General features: G+C 42.2%; 1 protein-coding gene across 3 annotated transcripts in view; it reads left to right on the plus strand.

Moving 5' to 3' along the window:
* The window catches only part of LOC122081929, a 59,236-nt gene that overhangs the window by 32,091 nt on the left and 6,445 nt on the right, over positions 1 to 20,700 (plus strand). For all 3 annotated transcript variants that reach the window (XM_042649348.1, XM_042649349.1, XM_042649350.1), the window contains one exon: positions 17,146 to 17,383. In XM_042649348.1, coding sequence (XP_042505282.1) covers positions 17,146 to 17,383 — 238 coding nt within the window. The remainder of the gene's footprint in view (positions 1 to 17,145; positions 17,384 to 20,700) is intronic.

Genomic DNA, 20,700 nt, shown 5'->3' on the forward strand with positions numbered 1-20,700 from the left:
TGAACGAGTACTACAGTGCCTTTAGGGAAATGTAGGAAGTACTTAATGTTCATCAGCCTCTTGCTACTGATCTGGAATTGTTAAAGATATAGAGGCTGAGTTTCAGTTTTCAAAGTTCTTGGTAGGATTAATTTCTTATTTACAGCCAACTTAAAGCTAATCACTTTCTGGTAAAAAAGTGCCACCTTTTTGAATGAGACATTTTCTCACATTCATCGTATTGTCCATCCCTCCAAAGCTGATTCATCATCCTCTTCTAAGGAAAGTCTATATTTGTCACTGGTATTGGTGTGGCCGTGGTCATGGTTTTGGCTTTCCTGGGAGAGGTCTTCACTCAAGGGGCGGACATGGATGTGATGTTGGTGGTTGTGATGGACAACAGAAAAACTAGACTTCATGATAGCATACACTTTGTGGCAAACCTAATCATACAGTTGAAACATGCTAGGTAAAACATGGTAGACCTTAGTGGGCCCAGCGATTGGTCGATACAGCAATGTCTGACTATAATGTTGAAGTTGTATCCTTTGCCGACACTAATCTTGCCACTACATCTGGAGCTATGATTTCTTGTCTTGTGATGACTCGGTCAATCAGTTATTGAAACTTGTCCAGTAGCTTGAGTCATCCACTTCCTCATCTACTACCACACTTGACCATACATATACAACTGGGCTTCTTACCACTTCATCCCCCACCTCTTGGATCATTAATTCTTGTGCCACTACGGCACTATCCATATGACTGGTAAGTCAGATTTGGTTCCTCCTTGTACAAGACTCCTCATCCATCTCGTGTCATTCTTGTTAATGGGTCTTCCACCCAAGTGGCTGTTCATGTTACAGTTTCACCTACTTTTTCCATGACTTTATCTTCTGTCCTTTTGTTTACCCTAGTTTCCCTTGAGTCTTTATTTGTTAGTCAACTCACTAACACACTAAACTATTCTATTATATTCTATCCCTCTTATTGTGTCTTTTAGGAAGAAGATTGATGGAGAGTGTGGGAAGGATGTATTGATGTACCAACCCTAGTCAGGATCCCACAACTTCAAGTCTGAAATCAGATTTAGAACCAAAGTTCAAATCTGTATGAATAGTAGGAAGCTTGCGGCTGGTTGTAGGGAGCTCTGATGGAGCTCAAATTTTAATTGAATGCTCCTGTCGTGTAGCTGAACAAACCCTCCAAAGGGTTTTACAAACTGATCTCAGGTTTGGGAGATCCGAGAAGAGATTCTCAATTAGGAAACTAAAGTTGGCCTTCAAGAACAGCAGCTAGAGGACTCCAATGGCCACCAAATTTGGACCGAATGGCCTCCTTATGATACTCAATAAGTCCTTCAAGGGACTCTTGATTCTGTCTGCAGATGAGGGAGATCTACTGGTTCTTAATTTGGGGGCCAGATTAGGAAACTTTGAGAGGAAAGGTTGCTGAAGATGCTACAGGCCTCAGAAGAGAGAAAGGCGCTGGTCAAGTGCCTCTCTTGTGGCCAGGAACAAAACCTCAAATGGTCTGGCCAAGGTGCTTACAGATATGGGATATTTGGTGTTTGAACAAGAAATAAAAGGAAACTTGGAGATTTGGTGGAATCAATCTCTGTTCTGTAGCTGATCTGAGTTTTCGTTGAAGGATGATTCTAGGGTCTTCAAAAAATGTCCATTCTGCTCTCAAATCACTCTCTCACAAACTGAAACAAAGAAGAAAAAGAAGAAAAAGAAAGAAAAGAAAGAGAATCAATTAAGGGGTTGAGAAGGGGGAAGAATAATTAATCAATGGGGCATCTCAGCCCTTGAGTTAGGCATCTCACCCAACTGCATCCCACAAGACAACAGCATAAGTCATCTTTTTTGTTTGACTCAAATATGTTATTTTATTATAATTGATGGGTTTTAAATGGCGTTACATTGCTTGGACACAAAAAAATAGCTGAAAAGGAAACTAATGGATTGAAATAAGACTTTCTAATTTGTGTCTAACTTGCTAACCAAGCTTAACCAAATTAGAAACTAATTGAACTTAAAAAGTAAGTTAGCCTAAGTCACAAAATAGAAACTTCTTTGACTAACAAAGTAGGAAACTAACTTGATTAACTTGCTCACTAAGAAAATAGAAACTAACTAAACTAAACTAAATAGGAAACTAGAATAGAAGATATTGACCCACAAGTACTGTTCACATGAACAGTATTTTCTGACTCTTGTTTTAGTCTTCTTCATCAAGCTTTAATCCGCATCATGTATTGTACTATCTTGATTATGATGCGTCTTCTTCAATTGTTTCTACTATTTCTGGTGGTGATTCCCCTATTCAGTGGCATTTTCAGTTTGGATATCTGTTGTTATCCAAATTTCAACAAATGATACCTAGTTGCAAGTCATTGTCCCACGTTGCTTGTGAAGCTTGTGAACCTCGGGAAGCATAATTGTTTCTAGGGGTCCTTTATTTTTTTTAATGCATTCAGATAATTGAGGTCCATGTCATGTCAAAAATAGGTCTTTTTTTTGTTACCTTTGTGGACGATCATTTCTCATTTGACATAGATGTACTTGTTGAAAGATCATTAAGATTTTCTCTCTACTCTTAAATTTTTTCTTTCTGATAATGCTTTTGAATATAGTTAGCGTAAAATCTCTTATTTTTTGTTCTGGGCATGGTATTATTCATTAAATGAGTTGTTCTTATAGTCCTCAATAGACCACAATCATTGAGAGTAAAGATCAACATTTAATGGAGATTGCTCGATTGTTATTGATTAATATGAATGTTCTGAAAAAAATTTGGGAAGATGCTATTTTAACAACTTGTAATCTGATTAATCGCATGCCCTTTCGGTTCTTAATAATCAATCTCCTTTACAACAACAACACCTCAGCTTTATTACTGACTAAATAGGGTTGGCTACTGAGAAGCCGAAAAGAAAAGTGAAAGGAGAGGGAACAACACCACAACTCAGAAAATCCTACCTAAATGGGGTTGGCTACATATATCCTAGCCCTCCAATTAGCTCTATTCGAGGTCATTCCTAGGACAAGTTCTAAATTGTACATGTCTTTCCTCACTTCTCACATGGTCATTTTAGGGCTGTCCCTAGCTCTTTTAGGTCCTTCAATCTGAATCAAAATAGCTCCTCCATTATCTGTCGTTTTTCCCAATTCACCTTTGTTTTCTTTGCCACCTCGACGTTTTTGGGGGCACTTGTTTTGTCTTCAATTTACAAAGACATGTCGGTAAATTTTCTCCCCAGGCTATCAAGTATGTTTTCCTTGGTTACTCTCAAACTCGGAAAATGTATCAATGTTATGATCCTATTACCCACCGGTTTTAATTTTTTTTGTTTATTACTCCATATTTTCTACTAAGAGTCGTACTCTTGTACTGATATTTTCCTGGAGCTCCTGTTTCTTCCTTCTCTTGAAGACTTACCAATAGCTCTTCGCAAAGGTACCCGCTTTTGTACTAAAAAATGCATAGCTTTTTATCCTATCAAAGATTTTATTTCTATCTCTCATCTTCAATTTTCCTTGCATAGCTTTGCCTTGTCCTAATCTACCCATTATATTCCTAAAACCTATCATGAGGCATTGTCTCATCCTGGATGGAAGTTGGCAATAGGTGTGGAAATAGATGCCTTGTAATCTTAGCAGACATGGACCCTGGTGGATTTACCTCTAGGTGAAGAACTTGTGGTGTTGTTCAGTGTATAATATTGTATAATCCTGATGGCTCTATTGAGCGCTCAAGGGCCATTTTCTTAGCTTAATTCATTTCGTGCACTCATCTCTTTGGTTGTTAATTTTGATTGGCCATTATATCAATTCGAGAATGTATTTTTATATGGTGATTTGCTTGAGGAGGTGTACATGGAGCATCTCTTGGGTATGTTGCTCTAGGGGAGAATATGTTAGGGATATGCCCACACTCCTATAGTTGGTTTTGATGATAACAAACATATAAAGGTATTTCACAATTTGCCTTCAAGTATTGTTTTGTAGAGACTTCATATCAAAGATCGAATTTGATGAATGAAAGGAAGAAATGAAGATTGAAGTCATCAAATGGGGAGTATCAACAAGTTGGTATCAATACTTGAAGAAGGTATTAGAAGAATTCAAGCTTCAAGATGTCAAGACATGAAGCTCGAAGACTTGGAATTGCAAACAAAAAGGAAAGAAGATGAAGTGCCAAAGAGTGGAAGGTTCAAGTGAAGAAGAAGACCACTAGGATAGATTGGTCATTTTTAATGTAATTTGTAACTTCCACATATATATGTGCACTCACCATATGCATGTGCATTGCATCATACTAGAATGACCATAGAGCATACCTTGACCAAGTATAGAAAGTCTCTAAGTGGTGAGGAACATATTAGGAAAAATGTGTTCTAGTGAAATTCTGTGAAAACAACATTAACCTGACTCAAGGGCATTTTGGGCAATCTTAGAGTCAGTATCAGCAAATGAAACTCATGGAAGTTGCAGGAAATTGAGTCACGATTCCAACGCAACTGATTTCAGGTCAATCCATGGTTGGACCAAAAAGTTATGGTCAAAACACTGACGATTGGTCAGTATGACAGCATTCTATCAAAACAGAGTCTGTCATGTTGGCGGTCGACCGGTTGGAAGCCCCGGTTGACCGGAACTATCCGAGACCATATCCGATCGACCGGTGGAAAGTCCCGATTGATCGGTGACTGCCTGGAAGTGCCCCAACGGCTATATTTTGCTATAACGGCTCTTTCCGGTCGATCGGCTACCAATGGCGGTCGACCGGTGGACCCAGAATATGACTGTTTAAGTGAGATTTACTACCTAAAATGCTCTCCTAAGCTCACCTATAAATACCTCTAATGCTACTCATTAATTAACAATTAATCTCAACTTTGGAGAAGCATTATTTGAGCATTAGAAGTGAGAATTGGTCTATACATCTCTTGAGTTCAAATTCTTCATTTTACATTCAAGAGGAACTCAAGACCATCTACAAGTCTTCATGTACATCTTGGCATTTACATTACAAGCATCAAGAAGACTTCAAAAGGTGCATTCATTCTATCATCATTGTATATTTCATTTGCACCACACAGGAGGTAATCCTCTTTTATTCCACTTCTCCATTTTCTATTTTACATTAAGTCTAGACTGTACTTAGGCTTGTGTAAGGACCCTCTCATCCTTAAGAGATTGTAAGGATCCTTTTATCCTTAAAAGAGTGTAAGGTGCCTCTCTACCTGCAAAGGAGATTGTAAAGATGCATCTCTGCCGGTAAAGGGGATTTGTAAGGATACTCTTATCCGTGAAAAAGATTGTAAAGGTTTTCTTCCCTACCTACCGTACTGAAAGGGAGAACTAGTGGAATACCTTACAAGAGAATTCTTGTTGGGAGTGGATTAGACTCGGATCGAGTCGAACCACTATAATTCTTGATGTTGTGTGATTGTGCTAGTTTCGTATTCATTCCGTATTTTATTTACAATCACATTTGGACCTATACATCGAAAAGAATTTAATTTCCACTAGTGTAACCTATTCACCCCCCTTTAGGTTATTTCAGAATACTGAGAGTTTGTAGGTTATAAAAGATGATTTATGGCTTAAAACAGTAGCCCAAAGCCTGGTTTGATAAGTTCAATTCGATTATTACTGCGTTACCTTGTCAATGCCTGGGTGTTAGAATCAATGTGCCAATGGCTTGAGACTATAGCCTCCCGTAAAGTACTGACTTGGTCCTGAGATAGCCTCCCCTTCCCCTCCCAGCAGCCTGCTCCGCTGGAACTCCCTGCTACCCCTTCACACTTCCTCCCTAGATCTGTCCTTCCTTGGTGTCTATGGCTACTTCTTCCTCCCCCAACCTCGACCCCCTTTTGAGCAACTTCCTCTCTCCACTTCCTCAGACTCTCTCTCCCCCACTCTTCATCCTCTTCTCCCTCCAAAACCTGGTCCTCTTGCCTCAACCCTTCTCCTCCCTTCCCCGAATAAGACCTCTCCCTCCACTTTAACCCCCCCTTCTCGGTGACAAACGCATTGTAGGGATCGCCTATCAGTGGAAGGCTTTCTCTGGGTGAATGATCGAGTGAGATTTTGTAATTAATGGTTGTGCCACTATCCGGAAGGGACGATGACCAGCTACTCGATACACGTATCAACTCATCAAGCTCCCCTTGCTAACGCAACCTTCACATAGTTTAAGAGGGGCCTACTCTTGATGATGGTAAGAGGAAAGCCCACGGAGTGGTAGCGCTTGCCATCCTTGCTTAGTCCACTCTTTGCCTTCCTCTTCTTTACCTTACAACCCCTTACTAATTATTATTATTATTATTGTATAAACACTATACCTGTTCCAGAAATAGAAGGGACTAGCTTGACTTGCTCCTCTCACTTGATTCAATTCAATTGCTTAGGACTGGCCATTGGTATCTAACAGCCTCCTTCAACTCTGAGATCTCCAAATGGAGGTTTTGTCTAGTTGGACACTTCTTGGGCAGCCGACCTCCCTTTCCCATTGTGAAAAAAATCTTTAGACAACTAGTGGAAAGCTTTTGGATAACTTGATACTCACCTGCTTGATAATGGAATTTTTATCTTCAATTTCTCCTTTAATCAAGATATGCGCAAGGCCCTGGAAGGTGGTCCATGGCATATGGATAACAACCCCATCTTCCTTCGCCAATGGAACCGCCATATGCAGCTCCACAAACTTGACTACAGCTCATTCCGTTGTGGATCACTCTCCCCAATATCCCTTTACACCTCTGGTGCCAAAAGAGATTGAGCTTAATCGGATCAGTAATCGGTACTCCTCTCTTCACAGACATCAGAACCAGAAGAATGCAACGACTATCATATACTAGGATTTGTGTGGAAGTATTTGCTAAACGTTCCCCTCTAAACTTTGTCCTTATGGATGATGAAGGGGTCACGACCAACCAAGAAGTTTGCTACGATTGGGCTCCTCCGCATTGCTCCAACTGTAAAGTTTTCGGTCATCGCTTTTTAGGCCGCATGAAATTCCGACCCCCTGAACCCAACGAAATAATAGATATCCCTGAACACAACCCCACTGGAACCTCTGCCATCCCATCTCTCTCCTTCCATCTCATCCCATAATCCAGCCTTCGCCACCACATCTCACCTCCCCTCTGATGCGGATCCGGGTTCCAATGACTGAAATTGGATCACTTAGGGCCCACAAGAATGATAAAATATCTCAATTTAATGGTTGAGTGGCAATCTTGTAATTTCAGAAACAATTCTAACACTTACAAGGAGGAAAATAGATAATAGGGCCAAACAGAAATAGAAATGGGAAGGAGAGGGTTGTTTAAGAATTACTAAAGAGAACGGGGGTAATAGAATATAATGTTGGGAAACAAGTCTTAATTGTAATAACAGGGAATAAACTCTTTTAAAATAAAAAGAAAACTTGTTTCTTCTTCTTATCGTGAGAACCAGATACGCAGCGGAAGAAAATAAGCTTCAAGTCTATGGAACTTGCTCAGCACTTATCGGATAGACCAAAAACTCCAGGCAAGGGCTAGAAATCCTTGGGTCTCTTGATTTCGGCAGACAACCACCCTAATCAACAAGCAAATGAAAATCAAAAGCACCTGCAACTCAGATCTGGGCGAGAGCTTCAGGTAGGCCTGAAACTGGACTTCGAACTCAGGTTGGGGAGGAGATTTAGAGCTGGAACCTTGGGTTTATTTTCTCCAAAGGAAAAGGAACCTACGACTAAGGTTTCTGGACTAATCGACCTTGGCAGAAGATTTAGCAACACTGTTCCTGAACTTGGTAGTATCGCTCAGAACAGAACATTCCCAGACAAGGAAGATATTTAACAGGGATAGAGAGAAAAAAGACTATAAAAAAGAAAAGAAGAGAAAAGAAGAGGGATTTCAGGGATTCAGGGAGGGGGAAAACAACTCACGGCAGCCATGGTTTTCATACAAGATTTCAATTCTTCGAAAACTTCAAATCTAAAACTGAGTTCTTCTCCATTACAAGGCTATTTAAAGAAAATAATGACATAACTTTGGAAGCTAATTAAAAATGGAAACTAAACCTAAATAGCAACTAAAATAAAAATCAAATCTAAATAAAAAACTACCAATCTAATCTCTAAATAATAAAGGAAAGTAAATAAAAACCCCAAATCAAAGAGATCCCTTCCATCGCCCAACTGCATCAGCTCTCTAGGTCTTAAAAGAACTTGACTCCGTTGAGTTAGGTCGTGCTCCCAAGATACCCTAGTAAGTGGCTCGCTGATGAGGTGGCACGTATCTCAAAGCAAAAGATGGGAACATAACACGAAGGGGAGGGGGAATAGGCTGACGTATCACTGGAGCAGGAGTCAGTCGACGACGTGGCATGTCTGATAATGCATGTGGCCTCATTAAATACACACGACCTCTTTGCTTCACCTTAATGGTGTTCCGTGCACCATCATAGAGAATGCCTGCATGTCGCTACCAAGGTCTCCCTAAAAGAATGTCGTAGTGTGCTAATGGGGTGACCAAACAGGTGACATGGTACTGTAACGGACAAACTGTGTGTGTACTCGAACAACTGTAGTGGCCTCTTCTCGAGTTGTGGGTCCAAAACCTCGCACGTGAATCTTCTTGAAAAGCTGCTTTTGTGGAAGGTTGTGTGCTTGAACAAATTCAAAAGATATGAAGTTTGCTTCTACCCTAGTATCAACAATTGTATGAACATCAGCAGGTTTAGAACCGCGTAGAAGAGTACATTTCTGTCTGAAGAGAGGAGCCTTGTCAACTAGTCTGTTTGAAAAGGATGAAAACTAGCTGAATGTGCTTCTACATCCTCATCACCATACTCGAACATATCATCTTCCTCTAGGGGATAAGGATATAAAGCAGATTCTTTGCTGCTTCTCAATTGCTCACTTTTCTCAATTGGTTGCTTCTCTACTACATTCACAGAATAAGTCCTGTTGGGACACTTGTTGGAGTAGTGACCCTTCTCGCCACAATTATGGCATCTGATGTTCTTCAAGCCATCACTGTCCTAGTTGAAATTTGACATTTTTTCTTCAACTTTGCGAGCTTGAACCTTCTTTTCCTCCATACGTGGTGGAGATCTATAAACTGAAGATGTCTTGAGCATTCCCTTCCAATAAATGGACTTCTCTTCAGCTGTCTTGGCATGAGCCGCTACCACATCAATGGACCTGAAATCAATGTTAGCTAGCTCAAGTCAGATCCCTGTACATAGCCCACTGATATATCGCATCACTTGTTGCTGGTCTGTTTTCTGAAGTCGAGACCTTGAGGACAATTTGTGGAATTCGAGGGTATAGGAATCCACATCTTTGTTCCCTTGTTGCAAGTTAAGTAATTTATATAACATTACCTTTTCATAATTAAGAGGAACAAATTTTTCAGTCAGGATCTGCTTCATGACCTCCCAATTGATAATGGGTCCAAGTCTTCTGACAAACCTTGCATGCAGTACATCATCCCACCATGAACATGCATACCCAATAAACTTGGTGAGGATGAGTTCACACTTTTTCACGTCTGGAAGAGACTTATACGCAAAAATCCTCTCAACTTTAGTAAGCCAGTCTAGAAATTCTTCAAGTCCCTTTTCACCACTGACCTTTTCACCACTGAACTCTAGAACATCAACTTTGATGCCATAATCTCTGTCAGAAAATTGTCGGGTAACATCCTCGGGGACAACTGGATTAAGTTGCTGCCTCTGAGGTGTATCTTCGATCCATAAAGTGTTGAACTGAGGAAGTAGTGTAGAGGATCCTTCTTCAGCTCACTTGTCAGACCTTTTTATAAAGGCAGTCATCTCTTCCATAAACTTGTCAAACTTAGCTTCAGTCCTCTCAAGCCTAGCATCAGTATTCTGTTGATTCTTAGCTAACTCACGTACAATTTGTGCAACTCAGCATTGGTGATGTGACCTGTCATGGTTAGAAAATTGCAGGAAATTTGCTTTGATACCACTTGATGCAGATCCGGATTCCAATGATTGAAATTGGATAGCTTAGGGCTCACTTAGACACTCAATAAAACGAAGACAATAACCAAGGTGCAATGAAGTATTGTAAATAAACAGAAGTAATAAAGAGAGTCACAGAATTGTAAATGAATTGAAGTTTCTAATAAAAGGTGGCAAAATGGTAAATAGATGATGACTCAAACATAAGGGGAATTCTCAAAAGGGAAAGCAACGTACTAGATGGGAAGGGTAGATCTGGAGCTAAGAAATAAATAGGTTAATTGAGAATAATAGGAGAAGACAAGGGGTAGTTCTAGGATCTGATAAAGTAAGGATGTAAAACCTACCTTATAAGGTTTTCTTCCTTCTTAGCTCACGATGGAACTCAAAAACCAGCGGCAGCAGACTCCTTTAAATCGACCCATCCCTTCAAGCAAGGCCGCCCTCTCATGGAAGATCACATACAAGTTCGGTTCATCACCAATACTGTGGGTTCCAACCCTCATCGATGTCAAATGGAGAACTTAGATGAAATATTCCAGTTCTGAAACTTCTCCAGGGGGTAAACAGAGACCAGACCTGCAATCGATCGTTTCTCACAACAGGACCAAAGCTTTGGGATTAATATTATAGGGTTTGAGTTGCCTCCAAGGCAGTTTCCTTCGACCCAAACCTGTGCTTCAATCGGTCACAGAACAGGGGTCAGCCAGCTCCCTTTTGATGTTGGCTTTACCGCCCAGCAAAGCAGGGGAACAGCAACCAACGAGCATAACAAGTTCATAAACGTGGGAGATAAGGAGTAGGGATTACAGGGAGAAAAAAAAGATAAAGAGAAAGATGAAGAAAGAGAAGGAAGAAGAAGATGAGAAGAGAAAAGAAGAGGGATTTGAGGGATTCAGGGAGGGGGAAAACAACTCACGGCAGCCATGGTTTTCGTTCCAGATTTCAATTCTTCAAAAACTTCAAATCTAAAACTGAGTTCTTCTCCATTACAAAGCTATTTAAAGAAAATAATGACATAACTTTGGAAGCTAATTAAAAATGGCAACTAAACCTATATAGCAACTAAAATAAAAATCAAATCTAATAAAAGACTGCCAATCTAATCTCTAAATAATAAAGGAAAGTAAATAAAAACCCCAAATCAAAGCGATCCCTTCCATCACCCAACTGCATCACCCTCTATCACCACTCCACTGATCACCCCTCCCGACTCCACCTCCACTGCATCCAGAAATCCTAGCCGGGGCCAAAAAAGGAGCATAAATCGTCAAAAGAATCACCGTCGGAAAAGTTCAGCCTCCCCTACTAGACACTGTACGAAGGTCTCTAGTCCTCCATTGGTCCGTTTGACCCATGTCTAATCGATGAAGCCCAAAAGGCTACGGAATACCTGGAAGTTTGTCGGCCCCCGCCAACAGTTATTGTCTAGCCATCTTTCCCTTTTTATACATCATTTTTCCCTTTTGTCACCTGATCAGTCTCTAACCCCTACCAACATCATTACTGAAACTCCGCCCCTTTCTCTTAACCCCTAGCCTCCCTCACCCTTCGACTCTTCCTCCTCTTTTACCTCTCCAATCTTACTTCTTCCACTTTCACCCTCCATCCCTTCTTCTTTTACCTCCCTCTATCCTCTTCTAGACCACTCTGAACCCTCCAACCTCTATTCGGCCCATAACCTTTCTCATCTCAACTCTGCCCATCTGTCTAGGCCGGCTCATGACCCCTTTTTGACCCATGCCACCTGGACCTCCTCCTCAAGCCCTCAACTCCCAACCCACCACACTATTAAGCCCACCATCTCGTCCACCCATTCAAACTACCTCCTGCCTAAGCCCACCCATCAGTCTTTGCCTTCGACTCGACCCAAACCCATTTCTCTGCAACCCACGTACCTTTCTCCTTCACCCACCACCTTTGCCAGTTGCGGTTCGATGCCTGCTTGCCCATGCCCTTTGCCCCTTCGTCGTTGCCCCCTCCTTACTATCGCTCCAACTGCCACGTCTACTTCTCCATCTAGTACCACGACGACTGACACCGCCTCACCGCACACAGCTCCTTCGGCCCTACTGCTCTCTACTCACCTGACGCAGGGCCCTGCCAGCCACGTCTTTGTCTGCACCCCTGGGCCTCTCCCAGCCCCCTTGCCATGTCTCCATTTAGCATCCTGGCTCCTGTTTCTGCATTGCTCGAGGTACGTTGTGCTCCATGAAGGATTGGTTGCAGCTTGCTATTGGTTCCCTCACAGAACAAGATGCATCTTCTCCTTTCTCTTCCATGCTCATTAGTACCTACACCTCCACTGCTCTGCATATGCTGATCCTTACCACGTCTTCCTCAGCACCTTCGGCCCTGCTGCTCTCTACCCACCTGACGCAGGGCCCTGCCAGCCACGTCTCCGTTTGCACCTCCGGGCCTCTCCCAGGCCCCCTGCCACGTTGTCTCCAACTACTATCCCGGCTCCAGTTTCTGCTTCACTCGAGGTTACGATAAATGCCTATAGTCCTGATCTAGGTTCTTCGGCCCCTCCACAGAGGCAGCCCCTCGCCACGTCTGCTCCAACCCCTGGAAGCATCTCAAATGTTACCTATAGCAGCAAGTCCGTTCTCTCTGTCTCCACCAACCCTCCACCGACAGGCACCCCTTCCTCTCTTGTGCTCCAACCCCTATCCCACCCGCCCTACTGACCCTGCCCTCTCCCCCCCTCTCATTAGCTATCGTAGGCGCCACCATAGTCAGCCTACCTTCTTGTCCTCCCTTCCCAACCTCTACGCCTGTGAGGTATTCGTGCCCCTATTCCATCCTTCCCCATGATTTGTTCGACCATCTGGAATGTCCGGGGTCTTAATCCCTTGGCTAAGCAATCTGAGATCCACTGCATTAAGTCCTCCCAGTCCGTTCTTTACTGTCTCCTAGAAACCAGAGTGCTTGAATCCAATGCCTCGTGCATAGCTACTTCCATTGCCCCCTCTTGGTCCTTCCTCTCTAATTACTCCTTTAGTCCTCTTAGGGGATTATAGATTCGGTGGGACCCTGATAAAATCCATGCCTCCCTCATCTCTTCCTCCTCTCAATTCATTCACCTTTCCATTTCCAATCCAACTTTTGATATTCCTTTCTTCTTCACTGCAATTTATGGTCTCAATAGAGCCTCTGACCGTATCCCCCTCTGGGACGACCTCCGGCTTCTTGCCCCCTTGTCAGCTCCCATCCTTGGGGCTAGGGAGGCAACTTCAACGTGGTTTGTCATCCCTATGAGAATAGTGGTGGTTCTCCAATTGACCCCTCCTCTGTTGAAGCCTTGAACTCCTGCATTGATAACTTTTGTGTAGATGACCTTAGATGGTCTGGCATTAAACTTTCTTAGCACAACAAGAGATCTGGTTCTAACCACATCGCTTGTAAGCTAGATCGTTTCCTTGTCAATGAGGCCTGACTCATCTCCTTCCCCTCCTCCCACGTCACCTTCGACCCTCTTAGCATTTATAGCCACAGCCCCATCTCCCTCTTCATCCACCCTATAATCTCCTTTGGTCCCAAAACCTTCAAATACTTTGATATGTGGTCCTCCCATTCTAGCTTCCTTCCCATTGTCAAATCTGCATGGGATATCTATGCCCCCTCTAGTTATTCTCCTCTCATCTCGTTTGCCCACAAGCTCAAGAATATCAAGCTTGCCCTTAAGGTTTGGAATACCTCCACCTTTGGCATCATCTCTTCCAGGGTTTCTGACTGTAGGTCCAAGCTGTAATCTGATCTCCTCAACCCTCCCCTGTCTCGGGAATAGAAAGAGACCTCCTTGGAGCTGGCTTCTCTCGTCCCAAAAAGAAAGCTTTCTCAAGCAAAAGTCCCGAATCAAATGGCTCGACCTTAGGGATTCTAATTCCTTCTACTTCCATAAATCCCTCAAAGCCAGAAACAACTCCTACTCCTCCCCTTCTTCTAAATAGCATGGTGAATCCTTGAGAAACCCTACGGATATCAAAGACGAATGCGAATTTACTTTAAGGGCATCTTCTGTCCCCCTCCTCCCACCCCATCCCCCCTACTTTTTAACAAGTCCATCCCCAACCATCTCATCCCCTCCCTCCAATCCATCCCCTCTGACCAGGAAATCTTAGCAACTGTCCACTCCAACAAGGCCAACAAAGCTCCCAGACCCGATGGCTTCAGTATGAGGTTCTTCACCTCTTGCTGGTCTATCATTGGTGAGGACCTCATCAAAGCCCTTAAGAGCTTCTTTTTCAACCCCTCCCAAGTTAGCCACATCAACCATAACTTTCTCTGTCTCATCCCCAAGAAAGAAGGTGCATCCTCCTTGTCTGACTTCCGGCCTATCTCCCTGTGCAACCTCCTCTGTAAGTTCATTGCCAAAATCTTGGCCAACCGCATTTAGGTTGTCTTCGATTCTCTTGTCAATGCCAACCAGTCCGCCTTCATCTCTGGCCGCAACATATTTGACAACATCATTTTTTGCCACGAGATTGTTCATGGTTTTGACAAGAAATCTCATTCCCCCGCCGCTATCCTCAAAATTGACATTCACAATGATTTTGACTCTATTAGGTGGACTTCATCTCCAGAGTCATGCTCTCCATGTCCTTCCCCCCTTCCTTTGTCAATTGGATCCTTAGTTGTATCTCCTCGCCCAATTTCTTCGTTCTTGTGAATGGATCTCTTGCTGGGTTCTTCTCCTCCTCTGATGGCATCTGTCAAGGATGTCCTCTCTCCCCCTTCCTCTTCTGCCTTGGTTTGGAGGTCCTCTCCGGATCCATTCAATCCCACATTGACAACTATCTCATCTCTCCCATCCCCCAGTACAAAACTTCCAATTTAACCCACCTTGCTTTTGCCGATGACCTTATGATCTTCTTCAGAGCTGATGAGGTCTCCATTTCTACCATCATGTCTTCTCTCCATCTTTTTGAGTCTCTCTCTGGCCTTCATATAAACCTGATCAAATCCCACCTCTTCCTCGCAGGTGTCTCTGATTCCTCAAATCTCGCCTCCTTCAACTCACTGGTTTCACCAGTGGCTCTCTCCCTGTTTAATATATGAGCCTCCCCTTCTCCTCCTAGCTCACTACCCACCATTGTGCCCCTATGCTCAATCAAATTTGCAAGAGGCTCCAGCTATGGAAGAGCAAACTACTCTTTTATGCAAGTCGCCTGGTTCTCATCCGATTAATTCTCGAATCCTCTTATATTTACTAGTCAGGTATTTTCCAGCTTCCCAAATCCACCATCAAATCCATTGAATCCCTCTTTTGCTCCTTTTTGTTGAAAGGTTCCTATTCGCACAAATTTCTTCACCCCATCTGTCGGTCCTCTGTCTGCCTTCCCAAGTGCGAAGGTGGTCTTGGTATCAGGAGAATCAAAGATGTTAACTCTGTTGCCATCCTCAAGCTTTCCTGGAAGGTGGTCTCCAAACGCTCAGGCATCTGGTATCTTGGGTCTACTCTACCCTTTTCTATAATGACTCCCTCTGGACTTGCAAAATCAAACCCAGCTCCTCTTAGGTGTGGAAGAAAATCCTTCTTGCTAGACCTCTGGCCTTGATTGCGATCAAATCCCAAGTCAGCAATGGTTTGAATACTTCCTCTAGCTTGATAATTGGCATCCAGCAGGTGTTCTTTCCCTGTTTATGGGCCATCGATCAGTCTATTCCTCTGGTCTCCCTAGATCTTCCATTGTCTCATCTATCATCTCCAATGGCTCTTGGACCCCCCCAATATTCCCTCCCTTTCTGTTATCTGGCAATCTCTCAATTCCACTTCTCCCCCTTCTTCCTTGGCTGATCGAACCATTTGGACCCCCTCCCCGTCTAGATGCTTCAACTCCTATTCGGCTTGGAACCACTCTCGATCCTCTAACCCTCTCATCCCCTGGTATAATGTCGTATGGTTTCGAGCCCACATCCCTCGTCATAGTCTCACTATCTGGAGAGCCCTCTCAAACTGCCTCTCTACCCAGTCTTTCCTCATCTATCACCACATCCCAGTCTCCCCTGCTTGCTACCTTTGCTGGAATGGAATTGAATATATGTGCCATCTCTTCTTCAACTTCCCCTTCTCCTCCCGTATTTGGAAGCATGTTCTCTCCAAATTCTGGCCTGCCTGGAGATCCCCCCTCCCCCTCAGAGAGAATGGCTTTGGATAGATATGACATTTTCAGGAAAATCTGTTTGTGACTATGCCAATAAGCTTGCTTTCGTGCAGCTATTTCCCATATTTGGATGGAGCGCAATCTTTGTAAATCATCCTCCAACTCTAGATCTCTCGACATGATTTGGAAGGCCATCTACTTTGAAGTCTCCTCTAGGATTCCTCCCCCACAAATTTGTTGTGGATTCCCCAAGGAACAAGCGCATTGTCGTTTCTTGGGGCTTATCTCAGAGCATTTTTCTCCCCCCTCCCCCTGCCCCCTAGGGTTGTATCATTCGGCCTTTTGGTCTTGTATATCCCCACCCCCCTCCCTTTTCCCCTGTTTTATATATTTTCTTTAATCATGCAAAAAAAAAAATTGATTGTTACTGGATGCGGATTTTTACAGTGTTATTCTGATCATTTAGTTTTGTTCATTTCCAGGATTCTAGGTTGATTGTAGGGATTGTGTATGTGGATGATATTATTATATCTGGTAATGACAAATCTGGTATTACAGAGGTGAAATCTTATTTACAGCAGTATTTTCAGATGACACAGTTAGGTGCCCTCAAGTATTTTCTAGGAATTTAAGTTCTTCAGAGTAGGTAAGAATTAGTTTCTCAAAGGAAATATGCTCTTGATCTTCTGTCTGAGACTAGTATGCTAGCGTTAAAGCCTGTTGATACGCTTATGGACCTACATCACAATTTGGGGAAAATGATGGTGAGGAGCTTACAAATAAGCATCAGTACAGGAGATTAGTAGGGAAACTCATTTATCTTACTATTACTAAACCAAACATATCTTTTGTTATTGGAGTTATTAGTCAATTTATTGAATAACTAAAGAAGGCTCATTGAGAAGCAGCTTATCGGATACTGAGGTATCTTAAAGATGCTCCAAGAAAGGGGCTCTTCAGTGTGCGTTTCACACTGATCTCAGCTTGCCTGATAATGTCAATGGTACTTTTTGATTATCCTCTCATTACTGTTTATATGAATTTTGAATTTTTGATATTTTTTGCAGTTGTTTAATGAGAAAAATTTTGAGATGGCTACGATGTGCTTTGAAAGAGCTGGAGACACATACAGAGAGAAATGGGCAAAAGCAGCTGGTCTTCGAGCTGCTGCCAACTGCATGCATGGCTCTAATTCTGAAATGCGGCGTATTGCACTTTCAGAAGCTGCAGAGATTTATGAAACAATTGATAAAGCCGAATCTGCTGCTAATTGCTTTGTTGAGTTGAAAGAATTCAAAAGAGCAGGTATATGGTTCGTAGTACCTTTTAACATGCTTTTGTTGCCTTTTTATTGTCCATATTTTGTTGCATTACCATTTAAGAATTGGCAATTACAGAAAATATGCTTAATCACTTCTTCCTATATTTCTGAAGGCTGGATGCTTCTTTTAGGTTTGATGAATTCCGAAAAAGCTACACTATTCACTTAAGTTTAATTAACTACGGGTCTCCATCTGATATAGGTTAAAGTTGAAACTTCAAAAGAAATATTTTTCCTGTCCTAATGAAAACATAACTATTGCACTGGTTCTTTTGATCATCCTGAGTTTTTTATAAGAAATATCTTAGCTGGGGCTGCCCAATGGTGGCTCTTAATCCCTAAATGTTGAAACCACATGGGCACTTGATGGCTCTTATGATGAGAGCACCCTCATTTTAAGTTTTGCGAGCAAATTTCAAAGAGGAGAAACCAGAGGTCAGAGTGAAGAAGTGGCAAAGTTATTCCCTACTTTCCTGACCATTAATTTCTAGTGACTATCACCCAACAATGCACCATGAGTCAGACACTGACTGAACACTTAAGAGGCACCACTATGTCTTATTCTAGTTTGTTCTGAAAATTGAGTGAGATGTATTTCTGGAGCTAGTGCTGGGATCTCTGGCTTGCTTGTAGTCCTACTGAAATTTTGAAGCAGGTATTTTAATTTTGGGAAAAGGCTGGGCACACCGGCGCTGTTCCCAGCCTTGTGTCTGTCTCTCTCCCACTCCCTGGAAAAGACTTCCCTACCCCTCCCATCCCACGCTCCCCATTGGTGCATGGCACTAGCACCCATGAGCCGGTGGCATGCCCATCTTCCACCCTTTAAGTTTAGTAAGAATGAAAGTCCTGAATACCTACCAGTTCAATTTTCCTCGGTGAGGTTTGGTGGGAAGGGTGTGTGCCACTAGGCCCACTACACAGATATCAAGTTTACACATTAAATACCACCTCCTTATGTTAAAACATATGTTGAAAGCACACTAGCTCTCTTTGACCCAAAAGCCATTCATGCCCATGTGGGATGCATAATAAGAAAAATAATAATAATGATAATGATGATGATGATGATGGTGATGATGGAGCGGAAGGCCATTGTTTTCCATTGATTACTGGATCTCTGGTGCTAATCCTTTTTTCTAGATTTAATTTTCTAAAATTCCTGAATTTAGATGGCATAAATCTATTTAGTTCTTAATCTTATGCGTAATTTGTAATTCTAATTGAGCATAATGTTGTATCATGAATTGTGATGATACATTTATTTTCTAATAATAATTGGAAATTCTAATGACATTAAGTAGCAATTGCCTAGCAATGGAATTCCATGCAGTGCATTAATATGCTTTCAGAGTTTTTGTAGCAACCTCTGGTGTCACTCACCAAAAGTTAATCTTGTCAAGAGTTACCATCTATCTTAACTTCATTCTTTTGGAAAAAATAAAGGAGTGGAGCATTAAAAGAATGATTAACAATGATCTTGTGGGTAGTGTTAATCTTGTAGGAGATGTCTGATCTGTGACTCTTGAATAGAGAGTATCTAACTTGTTCATAGAGAGAATTGGTTTTTTCGATGATAAGAAAATCGAGAAAACTTCCCAGACGAGGGCGGTCGAATTCCAAACCTTTTCTTTGGAGTATATCCATTACCAAAAAATGGACATCACTTTGGGACACATGCAGATAGCTGCCCCGCGTGGCTATCTACATGCGGGGTAAGCCAAGAGAGCTCAAATGCTTTTTTTTAGTTCCACTGATAAAAAATAGTCTTATAAACCACTTTATGAGGGGTCGAGTCCTTGCGAGTTCATCCCAAACAAAGCAATCTCATTCCTGGTTAGGAAGATGCAGATAAAATTCTTAGATGGAAGCCTAGGAGTAGAAAGTTTGAAAGTTAGTCCCCGCCTCTGTATCTGGGGACAGCCTTTTCTCATCTCGGTGAGCCTTGCCCCTTACAAATGATAAGGGTCATGATAACAGTTGACAAGTGAGGCGAGGGGCTTATTCCTCTCAATCGACGAGGGCTTGAGTCCTTTATGGCCAGCGTCATTTATCTCTGTAAAGAAAGCTGAACCAATCAAACCTGTGAAAAAGAAGCAAAACTGAGAGAGAGGTCTAAACCCACGATAGTTTAGTGTACTTAGCTATCATGGTGCTTAGCTTTATTTATAATCCAGTAAGTAGAGACCCAAACACCTAATTACAATCTAATAAGGAAACCAAAAACAGCTCTTACTCTAAGACTCAACTCATAGCACGATGGGGACACTCCCCATATCATGGAAGCTCCAGCTTGGACCAACAAGAACTCTAACGAGCACAAAGAGAACTCCAATTAACCATCATAAAGCCAGCAGCATCATCAACTCAAACACATCAAACAATTGTAGATAAAGAAACGTCATGTCGAATAAACCAAGAAAACCATCAGTAACGAACAATATCAACACCAAAAGCCCTTCCCCAAGAAGGCACCCAACAGCAACACCAAAAGCCCTTCCCAAAGAAGGCACTCCAACAAAAGTGTAGCATCGCACTCCAACAAAAGTGTAGCATCCAACAGCTACATCAAAAACACTCACAAGCCTCAGACATTATAGCATCAGGTCACTAGGGACCAAACATCATTAGGTTGTTGAATATACCAAACAACATCAGGCCACTAAATATAACCATCTTCAAAAGATAAAACTTTTGTTGAGGACATACACGAGCAGATACTAGACAATAAATCAATCTTCAACTAAAATAATCTTGAGTTGACAATAACCCAAATTTGTAATAATCTCTAATCTCCCCCTCACGTGTAGAAGTTCACAACAACAAACAACATCCAAAACCTTATCCCAACTTAATGGGGTCAGTTACATGGAGATTCCAAGCAAGGATGAGCGCAAGGATCCATGCGAAAAGATTGACGGCACAACCAAATAGTAAAATATAAATGCTTAAAAAGGTAGTTGAAAAATACATAAACCACCAGTACCCTACATCAGTTAACTAGGATAATTGGCAAATTTTCTGAGCCGCTACATGGTGAGTATGCACATGTACAGCCCCAATGTGATGTAGGGGGTTCCTAGGTGACTAGGTCTCCTACAAGATTAACTAACTAGGTAGGGTTAACTCAAGGGGCTTAGGTAGATAGGACCAAAGAAACTCAGCAAACAAGATTAAGCATGCAAGATAAAACGAGACTAATAAACAAAGTAGCCAAAAGCAATAATAATCTAGACGGAAAAACACATAAATTCTTACTTAAGTTTCAAGTGGGGACATGGGGAAGGGAACAAACGACATACGA

The sequence above is a fragment of the Macadamia integrifolia genome, chromosome 6 (assembly GCF_013358625.1).
Source record: "Macadamia integrifolia cultivar HAES 741 chromosome 6, SCU_Mint_v3, whole genome shotgun sequence".
Taxonomy (NCBI): Eukaryota; Viridiplantae; Streptophyta; class Magnoliopsida; order Proteales; family Proteaceae; genus Macadamia; species Macadamia integrifolia.